We start from the raw sequence: 24961 nt of genomic DNA on the forward strand, positions 1-24961 counted from the left end.
ATCTCTCAATGACACACAGCAGTCCTCACTTGGTTGTTTTGAATGATGACTAAGTCTTTAGTCTAATATTTTTGTCTTGGAATTTGTAACTCCTACCATTTTCAGATTCTACCATAACCATTTCTTTTAATTGGATTAAACAATGACTTCAAAACTTTTTCTAAACTTGAGTCAGTGTTTTACTATATCATTAACTGGCAATAGGAACTTGGTCATGATTTGATTATATGTACGTGGCCTATAATAAACTATTCTTAGGGCTAATTCAGGAAAGGGTGTGGTTTTAGATGATGGTGGGAAGATTTTAAGTGGCTTTAGCTTTAATTACTTACAATGAATGGAGTCTTTGATAATTAACTAGATTTTATATCTGTATATGAGAATGTGTATTCAAACTTCAGTAATTTGATCCAAGTGTCAGAGGCTAGCTAGGTACATATTTTAAAATTGACTAAATTTATCCAGGCATGGTGGCACAGGCTTGTAATCTCAGTACTTGGGAGGCTGAAACCGGAGGATCATGGTTTGCAGCCAGCTTTAGCTATTTAGTGAGGCCCTATGCAACTTAGTGAGACCCTGTTTCCAAGTAAAGAATACAAAATAAGGCTCTGGGTATAGCTCAGAGGTAGAATGCCCCAGTGCCGCAAAGAAAGGAAAAAAAAGACAATTCTAGAAATCTGTTTTCTTCCCTGAAAAGTCATATTCTTCCCTCCAAAAGATTTTCTTTTTAAAGTATATTTTTATATTCAAGTTTTATTCAAGTAGATTTATGTAATAGTGCTTTTAATTATGATTTAATCCTGATAATGATTGAAAGCAGAAGTAAATGACAAAGCAAAGGGTTTGCAAGAGGTTGCAAAGAAAACTCCTTGCTTATAATTAAGAATATTTATCCATGATTTTGATAGACTTTTTTTCTCAATTAGGATATCTTATATTTGGATACAAAGTTAGCCTCTAAATAGTACTAGAATTATAAGGGAATTTTTTTTTGGGGGGGTGGTGGTACTGGGGGTGGAACCAAGGGTTTTCAACCTCTAGGCTATACTCCCAGACCTATTTTATATTTTATTTGGAAACAGGGTCTCATTGAGTTGCTGAGAGCCTCACTAAGTAGCTGAGGCTGGCTTCGAACCTGTGCGATCCTCCTGTCTCAGCCTCCCAAGTGCTGGGATTACAAGTGTACACCACCATGCCCAGCTAAGGGAATATTTTTAATGATTGGGTTAAAAGACTTCTGTGTTTTTGCCTCTCATATGCTTTTTAGGAATTTAAGAAAGGATTCAGAAGAGTTAGATATTTGGTAGTTGTACATTTGAAAGAGTTACAAGCTCATAATATTTTCTCAGAAAACAACTTTTTGTCTGACATCATCATCATTTATAGTTTATATTGTATAATTATATGATTCAGTTTTAGGATATTATGTTTGTTCATTACTTGAAGAAACTAGATGCTTAAAACATGTTTGTAGCCAGGCGTGGTGGTGCATGCTTGTAATCCAACATTTGGGAGGCTGAGACAGGAATAATCACCAGACAACCTCAGCTACTATTTAGTGAGGCCCTTTGCAACTCAGTGAGACCCTGTTTCAAAATAAAGAATGAAAAATAGGGCTGGGGATGTCACGCGGAGGTAGAATGCCCCTAGGTTCCATCCCTAGTACCGCCAAAAAAAAAAAAAAAAAAAAAAAGTTTGAAAATCTGGACCACCTTCACTTCATACTTCATGCACTTTATTTGTGAGCTTTTAATCTCTTATCTAAGCACTTAATCTAATTAAGCTATTGATAACTGCCTTTTTGAAGCAAGACACCTTTTCTTTAGCCTCTTGTTACGTGAGCCACTGTTATTTGGAATGTGATTACCTAGGGGTAATTCTATCACTTACTTAAGAGTAACTTTTCAAAGATACTTCTTTTCTAGAATTTTTAAGCAGTACTTGTTTCCCATTTCATCATCTTAATTATCTAGATTTTAACATGTACTTCTGATATCATTATTTTCATTAGAATTTATTATTTTCTGAGCCTTTACTGACTTAGGTAGATACTTAGGCAAAGCCAACCATTTTCTACCTGTCAATTCACTTCTTTCCTTTTCCCTTTTCTTTTCGGTCTTCCCCTCCTCTTCCTCACCTTTTTTATCCCTTCCACCACATTTTGTTCATCTTAGCATCTAGAAAGAAAATTAGAATGATGGCAGTAGGAGGTAGATGATTTCCTATGAAGTGATAGGACTATGAAATATATTTTTTAGATAACTAGTTCAGATTACTTTGGACTCCAGCAAACCTGGTTTAGAATCCTGGTTTATAAAAGTAGTATATTGTGTCTTTATAAAAATGATATAGTGTCAATGAATATAAAAATGATATAATGTCAATGAGTATAAAGCAGCAAGGAATAGTGCTATTCTGTTCCATACTTACCAGAAATAATCTTCCTTCTCTTCTTCTCAGTTACTGGGGATTGAACCCAGGGATATTCCCTATACCCCCAACCCAGCCCTTTTTATATTGAAACAAGGTCTTCCTAAATTACTAGATGCTGGCCTCAAACCTGCTATTCTATTTTAACCTTCCAAATTCTAGAGTTATAGGCATGTGCCACTATACCCAGCTTTTTCTTTGCAAACTCTCTTTTTTGATACTAGGGACTGAATCTAAGAGCATTTTACCCTCTAACCCTGTTTTTTTCCTTTCCTCCGCCTCCTCCTCCTCCACCTCCTCCTCCTCCTCCTCCTCCTTCTTCTTTTTTTTTTGTACTGGGGATTGAACCCAGATGCATTGCTTCCAACCAGTATACCCAGCCTGATTTTATTTATTTGGAAACAGAATCTCACTAGGTTGCTGAAAGTCTTTCTAAATTACTGAGGCTGGCTTTGAACATGTGTTCCTCCTGTTTTAATCTCCTAAATGCTGGGATTATAAGCATGTGCTACCATGTCCGGATTCTGTTTTATTTTCAAATTTGAAACGGTCTCACCAAGTTGCTGCAGCTGCCCTTGTCGAACTTGCAATCCTCCCATCTCAGCCTCCCAGGTACTGATAAAACAGGCAAGTGCGCCACCATGCCCTAGCTCTTTTTCTTTTTTAAAAGTCTTTTTACTGCTTTCAGAGTGCTATTTCTTTGTTGTTGATGGTGATGATAATATTGTTGTTGTTGGGTTTTTGTCATTCTTTTTTTTTTTTTTTTGTGGTACTGGGGTTCCTGGAAACCCTTCTACCTCCAGGCTACACTCCCAGACCTATATTTATATTTTTATTTGGAAACAGGGTGTCTTAAGCCAGTGAGGCTGGCTTCGAACCTGCGTGATCCTTCTGTCTCCGCCTCCCAAGCGGGGGATTACAAGCGTGCGCCTCTGCACCCGGCTTGTTTTTGTCATTCTTGACCTCTTTAATGGCTCAAAGTTTGTTTACAAAGATAAAAGGAAAGGGAAAATAAATTTGATGAGAAAAACCATAGTAGAAATGGAGAAGAGAAAATTCAATATCTATCTTATGGCTTTTGTTTTCTTGGGGAAGTGATTGGCTGCTTGTCTGCCAGGAAGAGAGAAAATTTAGGATTGTTTTTGTTGTCATTGTGAGGAATGTTGTAAGAGATTGGTAGGGGATTGTAAGACCTGTGGCTGACGATACAGAATGAATTTATAAAGGGCAAAGTGCTTGAAGAAGTTGACTGTAGGCTAGCTCTGATCCGGTAGCAGTAAACCAGAGACCTGCTGTATTTGTACGTCTCTGAGGATAATAACAAAAAGTATTGATTAAATTGCCTATTATAGGCACTAGAGAATGAACTTCACATTTTTTTTTTTTAATTTTTTTGTGTACTAGGGATGGAACCCAGGGGCGTTCTACCCCCCCCCCCCCACCACCGGGCTACACTCCCAGACCTACTTTATTTTATTTGGAACAGGATCTCACTAAGTTGCTGAGAACCTAAGTAGCTGAGGTTGGCTTCGAATCTGCACAATCCTCTTGTCTCAGCCTCCCAAGTACTGGGATTACTAGCATGTGCCACCACGCCCAGCTCCACATTCTTTTTTTCTTTTCTTTTCTTTTCTTTTTTTCTTTTTCTTTTTCTTTTTCTTTTTCCTTTTTTCCCCCAGTACTGCAATTGGAACCCAGGGGCATTCTACTTCCGGGCTATGCCCCAAGCCCTATTTTCGATTCTTTATTTTGAAACAGGGTCTCAGTTGTGGAGGGCCTCATTAAGTAGCTGAGGCTGGCTGAGAACCTGTGATCCCCCTGTCTCAGCCTCTCAAGTACTGGGATTACAAGCATGCACCACCATGCCCAGCCCACATTCTTTTTTAAAAATAATTTTTTATTGGTGCATTGTAGTCATATATCTTAATGGAATACAAGATGGTAGAGGCATGCATGCACACATCACTCAGTTAACCCTTACCCATATCCCACTCTATTCCCTCCGCCCTCCCTCCTTCTCATGATTGACTTTGATATGTTTGTTAATGTACATCATGTACATAAGGGAATTTCCCTCTTTCCCCCTCCTATTCCCCTCAGTTAGGTCACCTTAGTTACTCATCTATAGTATTTCCTTCTTCATCTAGAGTTTCTCCTGTGACCCATTTTCTCTACAAAAAAACTCAGCGTTGAGTCTTTTGTAGGGAAAAAACGTGTAGTTAGCTACCTAGAAATAAGAGAGAAATTAATGTATAAGTATTCTACAAATATGTAGTGCTATATATTTCCCTACAAAAACCTCAGCACTAAGAAAAAAAATAACCCAATCAGAAAATGGGCATGTGGACTAAATAGATACTTCACAAAAGAAGAAATTCAAATGGCCAATAAATGCATGCAAAAATGCTCAACATAGCCGGGCGTGGTGGCGCACGCTTGTAATTCCCGCGCTTGGGAGGCAGAGACAGGAGGATCGCGCAGGTTTGAAGCCAGCCGTGCGCGCTGGCTTAGGAGACCCTGTTTCCAAATATAAAGTGTAAAAAGAGGTCTGGGAGTGTAGCCCAGAGGTAGCAGGGCTTCCAGGAACCCCAGTACCACCAAAAAAAAAAAAAAAAAAAAAAAAAAAAAGAAATGCTCAACATCATTAGAAATCAGGGAGATGTAAATCAAAACTACCCTGAGATTTCATCTAACTCTAACTAGAATGGCAGTCATTCAGAACACAACAAATGCTGGCAAGGATGCGGAGAAGTGGGAACTCTAATCCCATTGTTGGTGGGATGGCAAATTAGTGCAATCACTTTGGAAAATATTGGGAGGATCCTCAGAAGAATAGGAACAAACTTACCATATGGTCCAGCAATACCACTTCTGGGTATCTACCAAAAGGAATGGAAACCAAACTACCAAACTAATGCATGCATGTCTATGTTCATAGCTGCACAATTCACAATTGCCAAACTGTGGAACCAGCCAAGATGTCCATCAATAGATGAGTGGTTTAGAAAACTATGGGATATGTGTACATGGAATTTTACTCAGCCATAAAGAAAACACAATTATTTCATTTTCAGGGAAATGGATGAAACTGAAGAACATTAGGCTAAGTGAGCCCAGCCCACATTTTTAAAAAAATATTTTATTTGCAAACAGAGTCTCACTAAGTTGCTGAGAGCCTAAGTAGCTGAGACTGGCTTCGAACCTGTGCGATCCTGGGGATTACAAGTGTGCACCACCACACCTGGCCCAGCCCACATTCTTAACATGGTACAAACTGTTGGCTAAAAATGTGAATTAGAGTTTTAGAATTTCCTCTTACAATATGGAATCAATGGTTTTTCCTTCTTTAAGTAGTCATTCATGAAGAATATGGTTGGATATTTGTAGAACTACTTATACATTAATTTCTCTCTTATTTCTAGGTAGCTACCTACAAAATGTTATTTAAATATATATCTTTTTTGTTTCCATAAAATGTAGACACTGGAGGTACTGGGACTAAGGCAAAGGAGAACAGTTAGGAGGTAGATGAAATTTGAAAAATTCTAAAATGTTACATTGTATTTTTCTCAAATGAAGACATATAATTAAAATTCCTGTTGTTAATTATGTAGTTATGTAGTTATTTTCTTCTTGACTTTTCACAGAGAACTATAATTCAACTTGGCCTAGTGATTTTAATTTTATGTAGCAGAAATACAAAAAAAGAAACATTTATCAATTTTGTGTGACTTAGATTTGCCAAGTATTTGTGTCAGAGATAAAATAGAAACTGGAAAACCTATTTATTGTGTGTTTTAATTTTGGTAGTACACACTCAGCAGTTTGTTGCTCTTGATCCATGACCCAAAGAACTGAGAAGATGGTTCTTCTCTTACCCAATCTAAGTGTCAATTCTTTTCTTGCTCTATGATAGTTCACAGTAGGATTATGTTTCTTAGAGGGAAGAGCTGGACCTCAGCCACAGGTGCAGTGATCTTCTGTCTTGCCAGATTAATCTGCAGTGAAGTGAGGCTGCAGGACAGAAATGGTCTTTAGACTTCTTTCACTGCTTTTTTGGATTCTGTCACCACTCTGATTTCATGATGCCTCTGGTGTACTACACAAATATCTGAAGAAACACAATTTTCAGAGATGGTTCAGTCTAGATTCATATAGAAGTGTAATTTGTTCAGGGCAGGTGCATCACTAGGCAGAGCCCTGAACATCTCTTTCAGAAGCAATTGCATTTAGGTTAATACCACCCCAAGAAAGCAGTCCAATATTTATTTATATAACTAAAAGGTCCATTTTGGTAGGGTGTTTCCCCCCCCCCCCCTGGAGATTGATCCAGGGCCATTCTACCTCCAAGCTCTATTTTTTTTTTTTTAACTTTTATTCTGAAACAGGGTCTCGTCACTAGGTTAATGAGAGTCTCATTACCCACTGAGACTGTCCTCAAATCTGTGATCCTTTTGTCTCAGCCTCCTAAGTACTAGGATTATACTGTGATCCTTTTGTCTCAGCCTCCTAAGTACTAGGATTATACTGTGTGCTCAGCTATTGGTAGTATTTTTTCTACTTGTTTGCTTGTTTACTTATTTTGTGGCCCTGAAGATTGAGCTGAGGGACATTCTACCACTGAGCTACACCCCCAGCCCTCTTTTATTTTGAGGCAGGGTTTTACTGTTACACTATTTTGGCCTTGAACTTGGGATCCTTCTATCTTAGCCTCCCAAATACTGGGATTGGCATGTATTACCATGCCTGGCTTGGTAGTAATTTTAAAATAAGATGGGTATAGTGGCTCACACTTGTATTCTCAGTATTTGGGAGGCTGAGCAGGACCATTGTATATTCAAGGTCAGTCTCAACAACTTAGTGGGACTCTGTCAGGCATGGTGGCGCACACTTGTAATCCCCATGCTTGGGAGGCAGAGACAGGAGGATTGCGCTGTTTTGAAGCCAGCCTTGCTGGCTTAGAAGACTCTGTTTCCATATAAAAAATAGAAAAATAGGTCTGGGAGTGTAGCACGGAGGTAGAAGGGTTTCCAGGAACCCCAGTACCACCAAAATAAATACATAAATAAAAATTAAAAATAATAAAAAAATAAAATAGGGCAAGGGGGTAGTTTGGAGATAGAATGCCATTGAGTTCAATCCCTAGTACTTCCTCTTTCAATAAGTAAGTCTGCTACAAAGGAAAATGCCTCCACTTAGAAAGATACTTAATCATTTGTAATTGAAAATAGCAGTTAGTTGAGGTTTTAAAATTTTAAGACTCCACATGAAATTATATTGTAGTAAAAGTTGTCCTTACTTTCACCCATCAAATCTTCGAATTAACATCTCTCTCCAGTAAAATAAGCCATTTTATCATGTGAACTTTTTATAGGAATATTTACCTACCCACTCACTTTCTTTTAGGTTTTTTTGTTCTTTACAATGAAAATATATCTGCTATTTACAATTAAAGTGTCTCAGCCTTCCAATTTCTTTCCACGTTTTTTCCTTTTTTTCTTTTGGTACTAGAGATTGAATATGTGGTAGGGGAGTTCTACCTTTGAGCTACATGCTCAGCCCTTTGTAATTTTTATTTTGAAACAAGGTCTTCCTAAGTTGCTGAGGTTCTTCTAAGTCATGGAAGTTGGCTTTGAACCTGAGATCCTCCTGTCTCAGCCTTCCAAATACTGAATTACATTTGTAAGCCACCATACCCAGCAGCTTTTCCACTTTTACCCACAATTTCACTATAGAGTTTCTTAGCTTTTCTGTACCTTTCAAACCCTGGGGCTCTTAGCACCACTCTAGAATTGCACTGAACCTCCAGGCACACTTGTAATCCTGGCACCTGGGAGGCTGAGACAGGAGGATCTCACAGGTTTGAAGCCAGCCTCGGCTACTTGGTGAGGCTTTCAGCAACTTAGTGAGACCCTGTTTTCAAATAAAGTATAAAATCAGAGTGTAGCCCAGAGGTAGAAAAGCCCCTGGGTTCCACCTCCAGTACCCCCCCTCCCCAAAATTGCACAGAACCTAGTTATGCCAAGAACTAACATGCATTTTTTATTTGTTCTATTGCATAGGTTTTATTTTATTTTTCCTGGTTTTAGGGCTATGGAGCATGTTTCTCTGTGTCCATCTTCTTCAGTCACTTTGAAATAAATGCAATGTACTTTTAAAGAGCCTTCTTTAAACTTAAGCCTTCTTTAAAAGTTAAGCCTTCTTTTGTATATGAAAACAAAGTACTGTTAAAACACTAGTACCTTTTAAAATTAGCTTGGTTATTGTTTTACTTAAAAACATGAAATGCACTGAAAGGGTTACACAACTTTATAAATAAGCGATAATGGCATTAAGCCCAGTCATTTTGAATTATTTATTTAGAGCCGAAATACTCCTGTGGAATTTATGTCCCCTTACTTACCTTTTCAGTTTTTAAACAAAAGGATTGATTGAATTCATAATAAAAGGGCTAGGGGCAACTGTTTACTGCAGGTCAGCTCTACCATCAGGTATAACCTGTTGGTAGTTGCTTACCTAGGGCTTCGTGTCCCTGTTTTATAGAGATGGAAGTTCTACTTACATGTGAATGAGTTGCTCAGTCTAGGTAGCTTTGCCTCGGTATCACAGATTTTTATCTTCAGGTTATATTGTGTCATTATGCAGTGTTTAAAGGTAAGAGTCACAGGAGAGTGTGAGAAAATAAAGAGGGTTTACAGAACTGGAGTAACTAGAATAGGATAATATATAAGAGAAAATAATACAAATAAGGGTTCTTATGGAGTGACTTAGCAAATTATTCTACCTCTTTCATATCTACCTTTAAACTATTCTGGTGTTCTCAAGTTCTGATTTCTTGAAATGAGATTACAAAGTAATGTGTAGATAAGGAGGAATTTGGGGTAAAAATGAAGTAAGTCAGAAAATATCCTCTCTTGAATTGCCTAATTTCTTTGGCCTATTTTTAAATTTCTTACTTTTTTTTTTTTTTGAGTACCGGGGAGTGAATCCAGAAGCATTCTACCCCTGAAATACATCCCCAGCTCCCCTTTTTTCTTGGCAACGGGGATGGAACCCAGGGGCATTCTACCTCTGAGCCACACCCCCAGCCCTATTTTTTATTCTTAATTTTGAAACAGGGTCTCACTAAGTTGCAAAGGGCCTCACTAAGTTACTGAGGCTGTCTGTAGACCATGATCCTCCTGTCTCAGCCTCCCAGATGCTGGGATTACAAGCATGGGCCACTACACTTAGCTCCTCAGCCCTCTTAATTTTTTGTTTTGAAATAGGGTCTTGCTAGATTGCTGAGGGTCTCACTGAGTTGCTGAGGCTGTCCTTAGACCTGTGATCCTCCTGATTCAGCTTCTCAAGTACTAGGATTACAAGTCTGTGCCACCACAACCAGCTACTAATTTTCAATTAATGCAAATAATGAATCTTATTATTTGTTCCTTAAGACCCATTTTAATGTCTTATTAAATATGAGGAATTAGTAGAAACTGGAGACAATAGGATCTAAACAAAGAACAGTAAAGAATGGCTTGTTGATCCTGCCCTGGTAAAAGTATAGTCCAGAGAAATTTCTTGCATCTAAGAATAATAAACATAGATGGTATAAGGAATTCTACTTCTTGATTCTTTTCTTGTATCCTCAATTGTTTCACAACTTTATTTTCCAATTAAATTTTAATCTAAGTGATAGTCGTGGTCTGCATGTCTATGAATTTCCAATTCTACATAATATTAGTAGTTTTCTTTTGAAAAATAATTCTATAAAAGATTGTCACTTGGGATCCCCCCAGTTTATTAGTGCTAGAGCAATTAATTGTGTTTAAATTAAAAGATTAAATTGTGTTTAAAATAAAGGATTCCCTAAGGCAGTAGTTTTCTCCCCCCCCCCCCTCCCTCCATTAAACCCAGGGACATTCTACCTCTAAACTATACCCTAGCGTCTCAATGCTTGCTGAGACTGTCCTCAAACCTTTGATTCTCCTGTCTCAACCTTCCAAGTACTAGGACTATAAGCAATGTGCCACCATGCCAGGCAGGGCAGTGTTTTTTAAATACCCAAATCTCTAGAATGATTTTAAAAACAGACCTTTTTTTAAGCTCTGGTTCCATATTTCTGTTTTAGTGACTCTGTTATGGAACCTGTGCATTTCTAACAAGTCCTGAAGTGATGGTAATACTTAAACCATACTTTGAGAACCACTGCAATATAGTATTGACCCCAGAGGGCCAGATTGAGCCAGAGCCAGATCTAATCTGTGCTCAATGAATGCTGAGTAGCTTTATTCAAAGTTGGTTACCAGCAATGATGATTTAAAGTACTGTTGTCTTTGTTTCTTCATAGATTGGAGCATATGATCAACAAATATGGGAAAAATCTGTTGAACAAAGAGAAATCAAGGTAACAAGTTTATTTAATTTTGTTTATCCTGAAACATAGTTCTAGGAATTGCTTATTAGTCACATATTATTTAATATATCTTTTCATATATGTTTAAGATATAAATTAACATTAATTCTATCCAAACTGTTAAATAAACTTTTTTATGACAGCATAATCTTGTGTTTTTACTTCAGATAATTTTTGAGCCTTTTAGCATCTTTCCGTTCTTTTAAAATTTAATTTCTAATGATTCTTTTTCTGTTAGCTCTTTCCCCTTTCACTTTTCACCTTATACTTCTAGTTTGCTTTTCCTCCCTTTGATGCTGTCATTGCTCTGTACAGTTTATTAAACTGGTAAGTGTTCCAGGACCCTTCCTGCCTGAGTGGTCCTCTGCAAATGCTGCTCTGCTTACTTGAGATTGCTTTTTGGTGCTACTAACAGAATGACTTGGACACAAAAAGAGCTGCTGAAAAGTTGATCGTTTTAAAAGAATTTAGAAAAATAAAACAGTTAAGTGTTTTAATAGTAGGTTTTTTTTTTCTGAACATGTCATATATGCTGATAAGGTATTCTCATAGGCTACTTTGCTAGCTAGCATGACAACTTTTTTTTTAAACTAAATTAGTTTATCAGGGCACTGATATTTATTTTTTTTAATTCGCAAAGTACTAATCAGTGTGTTCCTGCACGAGCTAAATTTAATCTGGGCCCAGAGAATGTTATGTTAGTTGCTTGATATTTTCTATTTTTCACAGAAAGGTTTATATTGGATTGAAACCAATGTCTATAGGTACTTCAAATTCTGTTAAAAAAAATGTGTTAGTATTTAGACAACTTAGTCATCTGTAATAGAGAATAAGATTCTTTGACACTTGTCAATTCTAATCTCTTAACTATTTTTATGAAGAATCAATACACTTATGGGCTAGAGGTTGGGAGTATGTATCTCAGTGGTAGAGCATTTGCCTATCATGCACTAGGCCCTAGTTCAATCTCAGCACTGGAAAAAAAAAAAAAACTAATGTTGTAGTAAGTGTTGAATATAGGATTTAGTTATGAGTTCAGAAAGAGGAAATAGGGTACAGTTTTGTAGGTGACATAAATAATTATAAATGAAGATTCAGAGCTACATGTGTAAGTCCCTATAGGGGATCACAGAGGGAGGCAACCCTGGGAAGCTTAGGAAAGATTTCAGAGAGGAAATGGTTCATGAGCCAAAATTGACAGACTTTGAAGAGGTGAATGGAAAAGACATTTCAGACAAATGAAGACCCTATCAAAAGGTATATGAAGCAAAGAAGGAATGCAACTAGTCAGGAACCTTTAAGAGTTTCATTTGGCAATAGATTGGATTGAGAAAAGATATTAGGGTGATCAGGAGTAAAACTAGAAAGGGAACTGGAGGTCAGATTATGAAGGGCATTCTGTACATAACCCAAGAATTTGGACATAATCTGGAAATCCACTGGACACTGAAGGAATTTTTTTCCCCTTGTGTGGTACTGGGAGTTGAACCCAGAGGCATTCTACTTTCAAGCTACACTCACAGCCCTATTTTATTTTTTGTTTTGAGACAGGGTCTTGCTAGGTTGCTGAGAGTCTCACTGCATTGCAGAGGTTGTCCTTGATCCTGCAATCCCCCGTCTCAGTCTACCAAGTATTAGATTCAGGTGTGTGCCACCATGCCTGGCTGACACTGAAGGATTTTTTTTTTTTTTTTTTTTTTTGTGGTACTGGGGTTCCTGGAAGCCCTTCTACCTCCGGGCTACACTCCCAGACCTATTTTTACATTTTTATTTGGAAACAGGGTCTCCTAAGCCAGCGCGCACGGCTGGCTTCGAACCTGCGCGATCCTCCTGTCTCTGCCTCCCAAGCGCGGGGATTATAAGCGTGCGCCACCACTCCCGGCCGACACTGAAGGATTTTAAGTAAAAGCTTTATTGTCTATTGTTACAAAGTTATTCAGGCAGTTCTAGTATGATAGGAAATACTGGAAGAGGAGCATATTTAGAATTCTGTTCTAGAAATATCCAGGTAGTATTTGGGAGAGAGATTTGGTAGTCTTCAGTATATATAGTATATGTGTAGGTGTGTATTCATGTATATTACACATATTGTATATTATACGTATATTATACACATGGAGCTATAGGAGTGAAGAAGTTTTCATTGAATTATGAAAGAAAAGGACTGAGATTATGTTGGAATGCACCAACATTTAATTAGTAGGCAAAAAAAGAGACACATGTAAAGAAGGAAAGAGAAATAGGAATTTCATGAGCAAAGAGTATCAGTAAGAGTTGGAATAGTCAAGTGAATAAAAAGTAGCAGAGGGGTATAATAAGATGTTTTAAAACCTTTTATTCTCTTTGACAATTAGAAACCTTTAGCTCAATGGAAAATATTAAGTACCTTGAGAGGTTGTCTTACCAACTGGCACATTTGAATGTTTTCTAAAATTTAAAAACCTCAAAAACTGTGCTAGTTCTGATTGTACACACCTATAATCTTAGAGCCTGAGATGAGAGTATCTCAGGTTCAAGTCCAGCTTCAGCAATTTAGCAAGACCCTCAGGCAACCCTGTTTCAAAAAAAAAATATAGAGAGCTGGGGGTATGGCTTGGAGGTAGAATGCCCCTGAGTTCAATTGCAAGAATCACATAAAAAACAGAACAAAAAAAAAATCCTTCAAAAATATATAAATAATAAAAATTAAAAAAATATATAAATAATAAAAATATATAAAAAATAAAAATTATTTAATGTACTGGGGATTGAACCTAGAGGTATTTTATCTCTGAGCTAGACCCCCCATCCCTTTTTACTTTTTATTTTGAAACAAAGCCTCACAGAGTTGCTGAGGCTGGCTTTGAACCTGTGGTCCTCTTATCTTAGCTTTCATACCTGTGCTTCCATGCCCGGTTCATAAATAATTTTAAGTTTTTGGAAGTCATTCATCACAAATTACTCTATTACCTATGTAATTTCCTATTTTTAAAAGGAACTATTTTGGGGCCCAAATAGAGGCTTAGGTTAAGGAGGGGATTATAGACCTTAGGCAAGGGGAGGACCTATACTTTTTTCTGAAATATGTCTCATGTTAAAGATAATACTTTGCAATAGTAGTTGAAGAATTAGAACAGTATTAAGGTTTACTGTTGTTATTTCGAATTGAAAGAATCACTTTGGCCAGATGTGGTGACACACATCTTAGTCTGAGATGCTTGGGAGACAGAGGACGGAGAACTATTGAGTTCAAGGCTAGCCTTGGTAACACAGTGGCACCTTTCTCAGAAAAAATAAAACAAGAGTTAATTGGTTGATAAGCCTAAAAAAGCACATCCCATTCATACTAAACATTCTAATGAAGGCAATTTATTTATAGGATAAAATAATTTTTTACTTATTGTAAGGAAGATAGTTATATAATTGTAGTTTATTAATGTTAATATTTGATAAAATATAGAGTACTCTGTTTTAGAGAGCATGGTACCAAATATATTAAGACCATCCTACATAAATTTTTCATTATTTGTCAAAGCAATGAGGAACAACTAAAAAAAAATCAAAGAAATCCATGAAAATATATATCTTGGAAATGTTATCTTTTAAATTAAAGTCTCTGTATTGCTAAAGCATATTTTATAAGGTGCAAAGTTTTTTTAATTTAAGGTATTATTGGGAGGCTGAGACAGGAGGATCTGGGTTCACGGCCAGCCTCAGCTACTTAGTGAGGCCCTTTGCAACTCAGTGAGACCCTGTTTCAAAATAAAGAATAAAAAAAAAATAGGGCTGGGGGTGTAGCTCAGAGGTAGAATGCGCCTGGGTTCCATTTTCAGAACTGCCAAAAAAAAAAAAAAGGAATTATATCTAAAAAGTTTGCTTCATTGTCTGACCACCTTGGCAAAAATTTAAACTTTAACAGCAAAGAAGCAGTTAACAGAGTTAAGAGACAACCTACAGAATGGGAGAAAATATTTGTAAACTATACATCTGACAAGGGATTAATGTCCATAATATAGAAGGAATTAAAAAAAAAAACCTCAGTAGCAAACAAGAATAATCCATCTAAAAAATGGGTCATAGACCTAAACAGATTTTTCTCAGAAGAAGATCTACAAATGTCCAGCAGGTATGTGAACAATGTGCAGCATCACTAATGGTCAGGGAAGTGTAAATCAAAACCACAGTGCAATATCCGCTCACTCCAGTAAGAGCGGCTGTTAATGAAAAGACCAAAGTAAGTGCTGTTGAGAATATGGAGAGAGGAAGACTGCACACTGTTGTGGGAATGCAAATTACTATAGCCGCTATGGAAAACAGTTGGGAAGTTCCTCAGGCAGTTAAAACCAACCAAGGTATGTGTGATCCGGCAATCCCACTGCTGGGTATCTATCGAAAGGACCTGAAATCAGTGTGTTGAAGAGACAGCTGCACTTGTGTATTCATTGCAGCCCCGTTCGCAGTGGCAGAAAAATTGAGAACCCAAGTGTCTGTCCATCAGCAGATGAGTAGGAAAAGAAAATGTGGTACACACACGCGCGCGCGCGCGCGCACACACACACACACACACACACACACACACACACGTGTGCACTTGTGAGCACTTTCAGTCCTAAAACGGAAGATATACCATCAATCACAACAATAGGAGTGGAAGTAGAGATCATATGTGAAATGAAGAAAGTCAGGAGCTGGGCGTGGTGCTCTTGTAATCCCAGCATTTGGAAGGCTGAGATGGGAGGATCATAGTTCGAGGACAACCTCAGCTACCTAGGTCCTTTGCAACTCAGCGAGACCTTGTTTGAAAAAGAATAAAAAATAGGGCTGGGGTGAGGTAGAATGCCCCTGGGTTCCATCCCCAGTACTGCCAAAAAAAAAAAAAAAGTCAGGCACAGAAATGCAGGTACCACAGGATCTTACTCATTGTGGAATCTGAAAGAGCTGATCTCACAGGAGTGGAGAGGAGGATGGTGGTGACCTGGGTCTGGAGAGAGGCTGGGAAGCTTGATGACTGAGCAGTAAGTTACACACAGCAGTGAGGCGTTCTGGTGTGCTCTTGCATTGGAGAGTTACTAAGGTGATGATGTACTGTGTATCTTTAAAAACTAGAAGAAAGGATTTTGAGTGTTTTCACCTGAAAGAAATGTTATTTTGAGGAATTAAACATGTGTACCCTGACTCAAGCATTATGTATTGTATACATGCATTGAAACATCATATAATACCCCATAAATACTATCTATCTATCTATCTATCTATCTATATGCCAATTAAAAAGCACACCAAAAAATGCAGGCCCCTTCCCCCTTTTGGTACTAGAGATTGAACCCAGGGGAATTCTAGCTCCACCTCAGCCCTTTTTACTTTTTATTTTGAAACAGGGTCTCACCAAGTTACAGAGGGTCTCACTAAGTAGCTGAGGCTGTCCTTGAACCATGATCCTTCAGTCTCAGCCTCCCCAATGCTGGGATTACAAGCATGTGCCACCACGCCCGGCTCCTTTTTACTTTTTATTTTGAAACACGGTCTCACTAAGTTGCTTGAGGGTGTGGCTGAGGCTGGCCTCAAACCTGCAATCCGCTTGTCTCAGCTTCCCAAGTTCTGATATTGCAGGTGTGTGCCACTATACCCAATAGTGCCTACTAGACTCTTAAAGTTTCAATGAAAAGCTTATGAAGTCATTATAGAGAAAAAGAGTTGGGGAACTAAGCAGGGTTTCCAAAAACTGAAACTAATATTTACGTCCTTAATGGGATCTAAGCATTAACAATTGTTCCTTGCACAGGAAGTGTTGATTTTGAACAGAAGCACTTTGTAAAGTCAAACAGCCCTGTTCATTTTTTGGCTCAGTGTTATCTGTGTACTTAGAGATTTTTTAAGAAGTATAGAATTTTATACTGTTTTAATCATTGTACTATGGGAATATGTTATAAAAGTTTATATGCATATTTAAAAATATTTTTATTCTTGCAGATTATTTACAGTAACTGCTTGCTCCTCCGTTCTAGTTTGTGCATAAATGAATAAAAATTTTCATTCTTTTTTCAAAAACTTAGTTTCTCTCTTTTTTGTTTACTTAAACTTTGTGAAAGTCCATGATTATAGTTAATACTGAAAGTTCTGCTAGTTTATATGAATGTAGTTTACCCTAAACCAATTTAAACTTTCTACCTTAAAGAATATACTTAATTGAAACCATGTTTTTTGATGCTCACGTCTTGATGCTAATATCTTCCATTTTTGTGACTGAAATTACCAGTGTTAAATTTGTCAATAGAAGTTTTTAGTCTTTTCCTTTCTTTCTTTCTTTCTTTCTTTCTTTCTTTCTTTCTTTCTTTCTTTCTTTCTTTCTTTCTTTTTTTTTTTTTTTGTGGTACTGAGGATGGAACCCAGGGGCCGTCTACCTCTGGACTGCACTCCCAGACCTGTTATATATTTTATTTGGAAATAGGGTCTCACCAAGTTGCTGAAAGCCTCACTAAGTAGCTGAGGCTGGCTTCAAATCTGCACAATCCTCCTGTCTCAGTCTCCCAAGTACTGGGATTACAGGCATATGCCATCATGCCCATCTTTAGTTTTTCTTTTTTAAAATCCTTTTAAATATTCTCTTAGGCTGCTTTGAAGGGGAGTTTTATCGAAACTGACAGTAATGGTGTGGCTTTCCATTACAGCTAAAAAATAAATAGGTTTTAATAGAATACAAAGTAGAAAATGAACCACATATACACAAGGTTAAGTAGAATTCGTATGTTGAAAAAAAATAGTTAATAAAGATGAAGACTATTCTCTTTTTTTTTCTTATATGGGGTTTTTAGTTCTTTCAAGAGTAAAAATTTTATGTTTAAGGTAAACGTGGTTACGCACACCTATAATCTCCAGTACTTGGGAGGCTGAACAGAAGAATCACAGGTTCAGGGCCAGCCTAAGCAATTTATCCAGGTCCTCAGCAACTTAGGGAGATCCTGTCTCAAAAAAATAAATAAGCCGGGTGTAGTGGCACATGCTTGTAATCCCAGCACTCGGGAGGCTGAGACAGGAGGATCGCACAGGTTCAAAGCCAGCTCCAGCTACTTAGTGAGGCTCTCAGCAACTTAGTGAGACCCTGTTTCCAAATAAAATAGAAAATAGGCCTGGGAGTATAGCCTGGAGGTAGAAAGCCTCAGGGCTCCACCCCCAGTACCACCCCCCCAAAAATAATAAAAAAAATAAATAAAATGAAACAGAGCTAATGTTTGTATGTGTATGTGGGTTGGGTTGGGTGGATTGGGGGTAGAATGTCCTTGGTTCAATCCCCAGTTCCACATTAAAAAAAAAGTTTTACAGATTAGTCAGGAAACACAGTCAGTAATGATTATTTTCAACTTGTTAGAGAAAAACACATTTATGACACTAATAAAGGTAAAATTCCATTATAAAAAACTTCATAGCAGATCAAAATAGTGCTTTATTAATGAAATTGTGTTTGAATTTATATATTAGTAGAATTGCTTTTCCAACTTTATAAAATTTAGGGAATGATTTATCATCTAACAGTTACTCTGTAGTGGCAATGAAGTACAGATACAGTTGACCCTCGTTATTCATGGTAGGTATAGTCTAGGAAGTTCCAAATGCACTGGATTAGTGAATGTTGAACCATTGCTGCTAGGGGAAATAGTTAGGTACCTGTGAGTCTTTGATCACAACACTTTTGTCATCTGATTAAAACATAACTTTTAGCCAGGCGTGGTGGCACACACCTGTAATCCCCACGCTTGGGAGACTGAGACAGGAGGATCGCATAGGTTTGAAACCAGCCTCAGCTACTTAGTGAGGCTCTCAGCAACTTAGTGAGACCCTGTTTCCAAATAAAATATAAAAAAGGGCTGGGAGTGTAGCCTGGAGGTAGAGGGCCCCTGGGTTCCATCCCCAGTACCACCAAAAAAACAAACAAACAAAAACCCCATAACTTTTTTTTTATCTGTTTCTGTTTAAATATACCTTAGTGTATATTGTTGTTCTTCATTAACAATAAACTTGTAACACTATAACTCATGTCTAAATTGGGGTTATCTGACATGTTTTCTTTAAGACCTTATTGCACTTAGGAATGATCATTAGCTAGCCCTGAAATACTATGTTTGGGAGTCATTTTAAGCAACAAATTTTTCCAATAAAAAAGACAAATGTTGAAGACAAGAACACTTGTTTATAGTAACGAGAGCTGGAGCAAGAAGGCAGCGTATCACCTTGTGTGGCCTTACTTGGGGATGTGTGTGTCAGGTGTGTTTTTTCTCACCCCACACATTCCTGTAAATATGTGCTAAAGCACCGAGAATATGGATGTAGGGGTACAAATAATAGTGTATTTGCAAATACAAAATAAGAATATGAGAGTCAGCTATCTATTTATTATTAGATCTTTAAACCTGACCCTTTCTTCTTTTTTGTTCAAGGATCTTGGGGTAATTTGTAACTTCAGATTAACAGAAGGTATTGAGGTTAGTTGCATCTTAATTTCAGGGTACATTTTAGTCTGGGTATCTCAGTTAATTCTGATCTCAAATGCTGCCCTTTTGTTTTATTTTATTTTACTTTTCTTATTTGGAAACAGACTCTCACTAGGTTGCTGATAGCCTCACTAAATTGCTAAGTCTGTCCTTGAACCTGTGATCTTCCAGTCTCAGCCTCCCAAGTACTAGGATTACAAGCATGTGCCACCATGCCATATATATATATATGTGTGTGTGTGTGTGTGTGTTTTTGTGGTACTGGGGTTCCTGGAAGCCCTTCTACCTCCAGGCTACACTCCCAGACCTATTTTTTTATATTTTTTGAAACAGGGTCTCTTATGCCAGTGCGGCTGGCTTCGAAACTGCGCGATCCTCCAGTCTCCGCCTCCCAAGCACGGGGATTACAAGCGTGCGCCACCACGCCCGGCCGTTTTAGATATTTTAAACAGTTTTTAATCTGATTTTAACTTTAGAGGGGTCTTTGTTAATTGAATTAGGACTAAAGAAAGGATTTACTATAATTAAATGAATAATTTAAAAATCATCTAATGTGTAATATCTTAGCTCTTGTCTACTGAGTTCAGCCAATTTTCTTCCAATTCTTAAGATATTATTCTTAAGTAATCATGTAATTTATTTTTCCATATTCTTTTTTCTAATAATTTTGACCTCTTCCTCCCATTTGTTATATCAAGGGCAGAAATTTAATCGTAGTATTTAATAATTTCAAGTATAAATGAATTCAATTAACAAACACTGCCTTCTCTTTCTGGTCATAGTATCTGAGTTCTAAGGTGATGAGGTGACATTGTGGGCTGATCAGCAGTTGGCATGTGAATACAGGGGCAAACCTGTGATGTATTTAATCTTCTTTGGGACTCAGCTGATTTATTATCCCCCCACAAACATATAAATGCTAACATCTGAGAAGTTTGCTTCTCTGTCTGGTTCTCAGCTCTGTGACTACTGCTTTCTGCAGCAATGCCTCAGCATCACATCTTGAGGGCCTTTGAGCCTGCTGCTCCCTGATGCAGCCTCAACATTCTCCTAAAGCCAGCCTTGGATCACCTAGGTTGTACACATAAATTCGCTTGGTGTAATGATAATCTTTGTGTTAGAATTTTATTGTTAGTAATAGAAGGGCTTTCTTTGCATGTTATATACATCCCTAAACATATTCTATGGAAAGTAATGAAATTTATTACAATACTCTAATTATGTTTCATTTGTAACCAATGCATAATGTATATTTTTGTTGTTACTAAAAAATTTTATTTTAAATTGAAATATTTAAGGGTTGATTCTTTTCTGCTATATATGTTCAATTCCAATACTGCTTTTAATATATTACAGGGGTTAAGGAATAAACCAAAGAAAACAGCACATGTGAAACCAGACCTCATAGATGTTGATCTTGTGAGAGGTGAGTCTTTTGTAAATAATTGCTTAATACAAGGAGGTGTGTGTGTGTGTGGGGGGTACTGGGGATGGAACCCAGGGGCATTCTACCTCCAAGCTACACCTCCAGCCCTATTTTTTATTTTTTATTTTGAAACAGGGTCTCACTGAGTTGCAAAGGGCCTCACTAAGTAGTAGCTGAGGCTGTCCTCGAACTGCAATTTCCCTGTCTCAGCCTCCCAAACGGTAGGTTTACAAGCGTGCACCACCACGCCTGGCTTAATACAAGGAGACTTTGACTTTTAAGAAAAAAGTAAAAATACATTAGATCTGTACATTTACTTGAGTAAAAGCAATATGATCCTATATGAGAACAGGAATAACATAAAAAAGAAGAATGGTAAAACAACAAAATCAGTCAATCAAATGAACACAATTGAATAGTTTTTCTTCCTATTAAAGATTATTCCAAACTGGCCATGGTGGTATATGCCTGTAATCCCAGTACTTGGGAGGCTGAGAAGGAGGATCACTGGTTCAAGGCCAGCCTCAGTAACTTAGTGAGAAGAGCTGGAGTTCAATCCCCAGTGGCCCCCCAAAAAATCAGTCATTCTAAGAAATAAGTATAAAAGAGTGGTGGTTAATATTTGCTTAGCAAAATAAAGGTTTTTGTTATAAATATTAAAATGATTTGTAATTCTCAACTGGAATATACATTTGAATACTGACTTATACTTACAAAATATGTGGGAGATATACTGTTATTTCAATTAATACTGCTTTTCAGAGTATCTGAATTAATGTGATGGCATGAAAAATGTTTTTTATTTTTAATTTTTTTGTGGTACTGGGGATGGAACCCAGATGCCTTCTACCTCCGAAATACATCCCCAGACATATTTTATATTTTATTTGGAAACAAGTTCTCACTAAGTTGCTGAGAACCTCACTAAGCTGCTGAGGCTGGCTTCAAACCTGTGATCCTCCTGTCTCAGCCTCCCAAGTACTGGGATTATGAGCGTGCACCACCACACCCTGCTGAAGAATGTTTTTTAAAGTGGCTACTACCCCCAAGTAGATGTTTCTCACTCATAACATAGTATAGAATAAAATTACATATGTATTATTCTTTGAACATTGATATTTTCTCTGTAGGGAAATTGAAGAATAATAAATGACTTTCATTGTGTTTTATTTTATTTTCAGGGTCTGCATTTGCTAAGGCAAAGCCTGAAAGTCCTTGGACTTCTCTCACTAGAAAGGGAATTGTCCGAGTTGTATTTTTTCCCTTTTTCTTCCGGTGGTGGTTACAAGTCACATCAAAGGTCATCTTTTCCTGGCTTCTTGTCCTTTATCTTCTTCAAGGTATAATTAAGTGATGAAAATGTAGTGTGCTTTCAGTATTTAGCATATTATATTTTTTAGGGTTACTAAGGCTTTGTTCTAAAACATATGTTAATTCTGACTATGAAGTATCGATATGTTAATAAGACAGCAAACTAATTTGGTATTTAAAATGTTTGTGGAAACAAAGCAGTTATTTTTCAATATGTTTTTACAAAATTTAAACTTGTGGATGGCTACAGAAAAGTAGAATTTGAGCAGATTTCTTAAAATTAGAAGAAAACCTTCTTCATCCACTATACATTACATATATAACAATCTTTAAAAATATAATCTATTCAGGTTTATTTTTCCTGTTGAAAGCATGGTTTATTTTCTGTACCTTTTCCACCATGATCTGAGCTATCCTCATTCTGTATTGAAATTGTATATACAATGCACTCTTCTAAGTGCTTTCTCAGCTTCTCACTTAATTTTCACATCAACCCAGTGAGGTATGGGTTTGTTATTCTGCCCAGCTTTGTAGATGTGGAATCTGAAATATCCGAAGATCCAGAGCCACAGGGTCACAAGTGCAGTAGAGCCCAGGTTCAAGTTTTAGCATTCTGACCTAAGTGTCGCACGTGAGCCGCTGTTACACCGCCTCCCAACACAGTGGCCAGAGCAGCAGTATAGAACATGGTCTGGAGAAGACAGTAGAGTGTTTAGAGATGAATGAGGAGGCAAACCACATTCCATCACGTTGGAAAACAGTTACTGTAGTTCATTTGATGTTTTTTCAGTCTTTTTAAATGTGTTACTTTAACAAAATTATTTTAGTTCTGAATGATTATTTACATGTTTACCAGCTCTATACAGGAAATATATTTTAAATAAATGAAAATATGATAAAAAATTATAGACTCAAAATAGTTTCTTCTAAGCTAGCATATGTATCATATATATGAAAGGGAGAGTGGACTACAAGGATTTTGTGATTGTTGTTACTAAGATGTATATGTATGTTTGTGGTACCAGGGATTGGACCCAGGGGCATTCTACCTCCAAGCTACACCCCCAGCCCTATTTTTTATTCTTTATTTTGAAACAGGGTCTCACTAAGTAGCTGAGGCTGACCGCAAAATTGTAATCCTCCTATTTTAGCCTCTCAAGTACTGAGATTACAAGCGTGCAGCACCATGCCCAACATATTTTTTCTTTATTGTTGTTGTGTTGGTGGTGTTGGGGGATGAACCTAGGGCCTCACACATGCTTGACAAGGGCTAGCCCTGTTTTATTTTTTTTTATTAAAGATATGTGTGCATGGCAGAAATTTGAAAGATATAGAAAAAGCTAAAAAAACACATATGTGTTTTATTAAAGATATGTTCATAGCAGAAAATTTGGAAGATACAGAAGTAAAGACAAAGTTACATGTAATCTCACCTTTCAGTTTATTTTGTAAGATATTTATGTGGTTGAAAGTACCTTATATAAATTATTTCCTAATGTCATAAGAAATATCAGTCTATACATATAATTTAAAATTATTAGAAAATAATCTCACTGAACATCAATATTTGGCAATTAAGCTATTTGCTTTCTTTTTATTATAACTAATGCTGAGGTAAACATAATTATTTATGAAACTTTCCTTAAATTATTTTCTAATGGCTATATGAAATTAAGTGTATTACAACTTTATAATTGCTTTAAAATATTTTTTTTCTGTTAATGCATTATATGGCAGTTTTATATTTATTCTTACCATTTTCTAGGAATAGTTTTCATAACTTTATAGGTTAAATATTTTATTAAAGAGAGTATTCAATCTATTTTGTTTAGGTTATATACGTCATGACATTTTACCTGTGAATACAACGATATGCATTTCTTTTGCATACACCCACTTCTGGGTGATAACTAAAATTGTCCCTGGCAGTTTCAGATTTCCATAGTCCTTAGTATTTGTGATCCAAGAGAATGATGGCCTTTAATACCTTAATTAATCTCTAAAGAAGATTCTTATTGGCCCTGGTTAAGCCATCTGCCTATTTTTTAAAAAATCAATTTCTGTGCCGAGTTACTAAAACTGTGGAAAATCTAGTCTATGCCTAATGTGGAAGAAATAAGACTGTTTTATTAACAGATAAAAAGGGAAACTCCCAAGTGATAGAGTTTATGTCTGGAAAGTCTAAGGGATGTGGAGCAGACAAATCAAGGTTTCTTCTTCATGTGGTAGTAGTTAGCATTGGTGGGTGTCTAGTGGTTTCCCTGAAAAATATGACCAAGTAAATCTGTGCTATTAATATTAAGTACATAGACATCCATTAACAGGCTTTTATATTATAACCTTATTTCACACTTCCTTATTTACAAAACAAAGAAATAAATGGATTTGAGGTTAGTGTGGTTGGTTCTTTTGATTGCCTCTGATCTAACCTAGAGTGCTCATGGATTCGAATGCATTTAGTTTTCATTGCAGTGTTAAGTGTGTTACTTTAGAGACTATGTTGAATGTTATCTTGTTCTAAGAGTGTATTTCTAAATACCACGGTTAGGCATATAGAGTATAATACTCTATGATATAATGAATAACAGGCTATAATAAAAGAGCATGTGTGGAATCACATTTAAAATTCATTTAAATATAACAAAAAGAATCTAGAAAGAAGTACAGTAATTTTAAAAGTTTTGAAGAAATGGCTATCATATCTGTAATTAAATATATTTTTTCCCTTTTTGTAGTTGCTGCGGTAGTATTATTCTGTTCCACTTCTAGCCCACATAGCATACCTCTGACAGAAGTGATCGGGCCAATATGGCTGATGCTGCTCTTGGGAACTGTGCACTGCCAGATTGTTTCAACAAGAACACCCAAACCTCCTCTAAGTGCAGGCGGTAAAAGAAGAAGGTAGTGTCTGTTGACAAGTGTTCTTTTTGT

At 36.9% G+C, this 24961-nt stretch overlaps 1 protein-coding gene across 6 annotated transcripts in view; it reads left to right on the forward strand.

The window, feature by feature from the left end:
- Nucleotides 1-24961, forward strand: part of PHTF2 (putative homeodomain transcription factor 2) — a gene marked incomplete at both ends in the record, with an annotated part of 116736 nt that overhangs the window by 33379 nt on the left and 58396 nt on the right. For 4 of the 6 annotated variants that reach the window (XM_080701029.1, XM_080701032.1, XM_080701031.1 and 1 more), the window contains 4 exons: nucleotides 10763-10819; nucleotides 20650-20719; nucleotides 21901-22059; nucleotides 24766-24931. In XM_080701029.1, coding sequence (XP_080557155.1) covers nucleotides 10763-10819; nucleotides 20650-20719; nucleotides 21901-22059; nucleotides 24766-24931 — 452 coding nt within the window. Of the gene's footprint in view, nucleotides 1-10762; nucleotides 10820-11143; nucleotides 11156-20649; nucleotides 20720-21900; nucleotides 22060-24765; nucleotides 24932-24961 lie in introns of all 6 variants that reach the window. The other 2 variants (XM_080701028.1, XM_080701030.1) reach the window with 1 other exon arrangement.

This window comes from Muscardinus avellanarius, assembly GCF_963383645.1.
Source record: "Muscardinus avellanarius genome assembly, chromosome: 9".
Classification (NCBI taxonomy): domain Eukaryota; kingdom Metazoa; phylum Chordata; class Mammalia; order Rodentia; family Gliridae; genus Muscardinus; species Muscardinus avellanarius.